We start from the raw sequence: 2399 nt of genomic DNA on the forward strand, positions 1-2399 counted from the left end.
ACACACACACACACACACCTGACAAACGCTGTCTCAATCCAGATGTGGTATGGGCTGCCCTCGTCATCTCCACGAATCCGAAACCACCCCCTATACCCCTATATAGGGCACTGTCTGAGGGGACAGCCATTTGTAGTGGTGTCTTAATCATAGTGGACATGTTCGAGTGCACTCATTCAATCCCACAATTCACCGCAATAACAAACAAGTGTACAAACTTCATGTAACATTACAGCTGATTTAGCGCGTGTGTGCGTGCGCCAGTTGATTGAGTGCAATCATTCTACGTCATCGACCTAGAACGCAAACAAAATGGCGCCGCCCATTGTCCAAATATATAATGGATTTTTTAAATAACGTGGATCTTTCAAGGGTTTTCTACTACATATTTCAGTAAGAGACATCATTTATGGTATATTTAGCCATACAAGTCTTAACACCAGGAGATCCCCTAACATTCACATAATGAAACATTAAAAAACCGGGGTGTTTGAACGCTCAGAGAAAACATGTTTCTGTTATCTGGGTTACGGTACAATCTATACAATCTATTCATACAAAGTATCAAATATCAAAACATAATTTTATCTCAAACTCTTTTTTATACCTCAGTTGAATGTCTGAGAGACACTGGCTTCATGTTTGACTTTATGACTGAGATCAGCAGGGGCCGGTTGCATAAACCGTTAAGACTAGTCTTACAAGTTAGACATACAGGGCCAGTTTCACAGACACAACTTAAGCCTAGTCTCAGACTAAAATGCATGTTTGAGCTATTTTAACTGAAAGCATCTTACACTGATATATCTTAAAATACGTCAGTGCCATTGTTTTGTCTCAAGATGCACATAAGTAATGTTTTTTTTCTAAGACACGTTTATAAAAGCTACTTAAATGTCCTAATTGAACAGAGGCTTAACCCTGGCTTAATCTAAGCTCCGTTTGTGAAACCAGGCCACATTGTTTTTCTTTAAGACTGTTCATAATTTTTTTTTAATCAGTTACATAAAAACATAGACTGGCCTAATTTGATACGAAAAGTAAGACTGAATGCCACTTGCCTATGCTAGTGGCTCATATTAGATCTTAAGACACTGTCTTAACATAATGGCTTAGTTTATGCAACTGGCCCCAGTTATGATTGCATAAAGCGGCTAGTTTTATGATGATGATTGTTTACACAGCACTTAATCAAGAAGCGATTGAAAGGATGACATTGATCTCCAGACGTCAGACGCTCTCCATCAGCCTCTGCAGGTTTCTGTGAATCTGGAAAACATGAGGAGCTCATGATCATAATCAGCTAACACAACGTTCTCTCAAAGTTACCAACAAACGTTAATAGAACGTTAAGTTATGTTTGGAATGTTCCCACATGAAAAAATACTATAGTATATTATAGTAAATTTAGTGTTTTTGAACCGTACTATAGTAAAGATACTACAGTAAATTAACAAAGTGTAGTAAATACTATAATACAATTTACTGTAGTATCTTTACTATAGTACGGTTCAAAAACACTATAGTATTTACTACAGTAATTTTACTATAATATACTATAGTATTTTTTCATGTGGGTTTCTAGGGCTGTAATCAACCAAAGAAAATCTTGGTCGACTAAAAATGAAGTTAGGAAAAAAAAACGTTAAACGCTGGCTGCTTCTTGGTGGCCTTGTTGTCTGCCTAAATGAATTATAAATAAACATAAAAAGCTAGTAGGCTATTTGCAGAATATTAAATAGTTTTTGAGCTGATTATTTTGCACTGAAATGAGTCTGACACACGAGTCTGTCGGCTTTGCATCACGTGCACCTGCGCAATATCATAGCCTATATTTTCAGAAATCATGTCAACTAGTGATATCATCACCAGAACTTTTGAGGAATATACAACATAATTTAGACAATTGTTTTTGTCATATGTATTATAATAACTGACAGACACCACAATTTCAGCTCGAACTCGGCTGAGACACGAATAGACGATTAACTTAAAGCTTTTAGAATGGGTACAGTTGAGACACTTCTTGCGTTTAGATTTTTTTTCACACAAAAATAGATAGACTTACTGAAAACTAGTGAATTTCCTCATGACATGCCACATGACATTTCATTAGCTTGTAGACTAAGATCACATCAATCAATAATACTCATAAGTAGTTTATATTTTCCACAATTAGCTCATAAAAATAAGGTGCGTTTTGTCTCAACCTATATGTGGTACAGTTGAGACACCCATTTTTAATGATGTAAAGGTAACTAACTGTTCATTGCAAATATAATAAATAAAGACAAATAAAAAAAATATCAATTGTGCAACATATTTGTTTATTCATCCTTTTAAATTCATTACTTTTAATTTAAATTATCAACATGCTAGGTTATCCTTATAACATTCAT

At 35.1% G+C, this 2399-nt stretch overlaps 1 protein-coding gene across 2 annotated transcripts in view; it reads right to left on the reverse strand.

Moving 5' to 3' along the window:
• Positions 1-378: 378 nt before the first annotated feature.
• The window catches only part of gramd2b (GRAM domain containing 2B), a 23717-nt gene continuing 21696 nt past the window's right edge, over positions 379-2399 (reverse strand). The window contains exon 14 of one of the 2 annotated variants that reach the window (XM_079827546.1): positions 379-1269. In XM_079827546.1, coding sequence (XP_079683672.1) covers positions 1231-1269 — 39 coding nt within the window. In that variant the 3' untranslated portion in view covers positions 379-1230. The remainder of the gene's footprint in view (positions 1270-2399) is intronic. The other variant, XM_079827545.1, reaches the window with a different exon arrangement.

Source organism: Gobio gobio, assembly GCF_949357685.1.
Source record: "Gobio gobio genome assembly, chromosome: 10".
In the NCBI taxonomy this organism is placed as follows: domain Eukaryota; kingdom Metazoa; phylum Chordata; class Actinopteri; order Cypriniformes; family Gobionidae; genus Gobio; species Gobio gobio.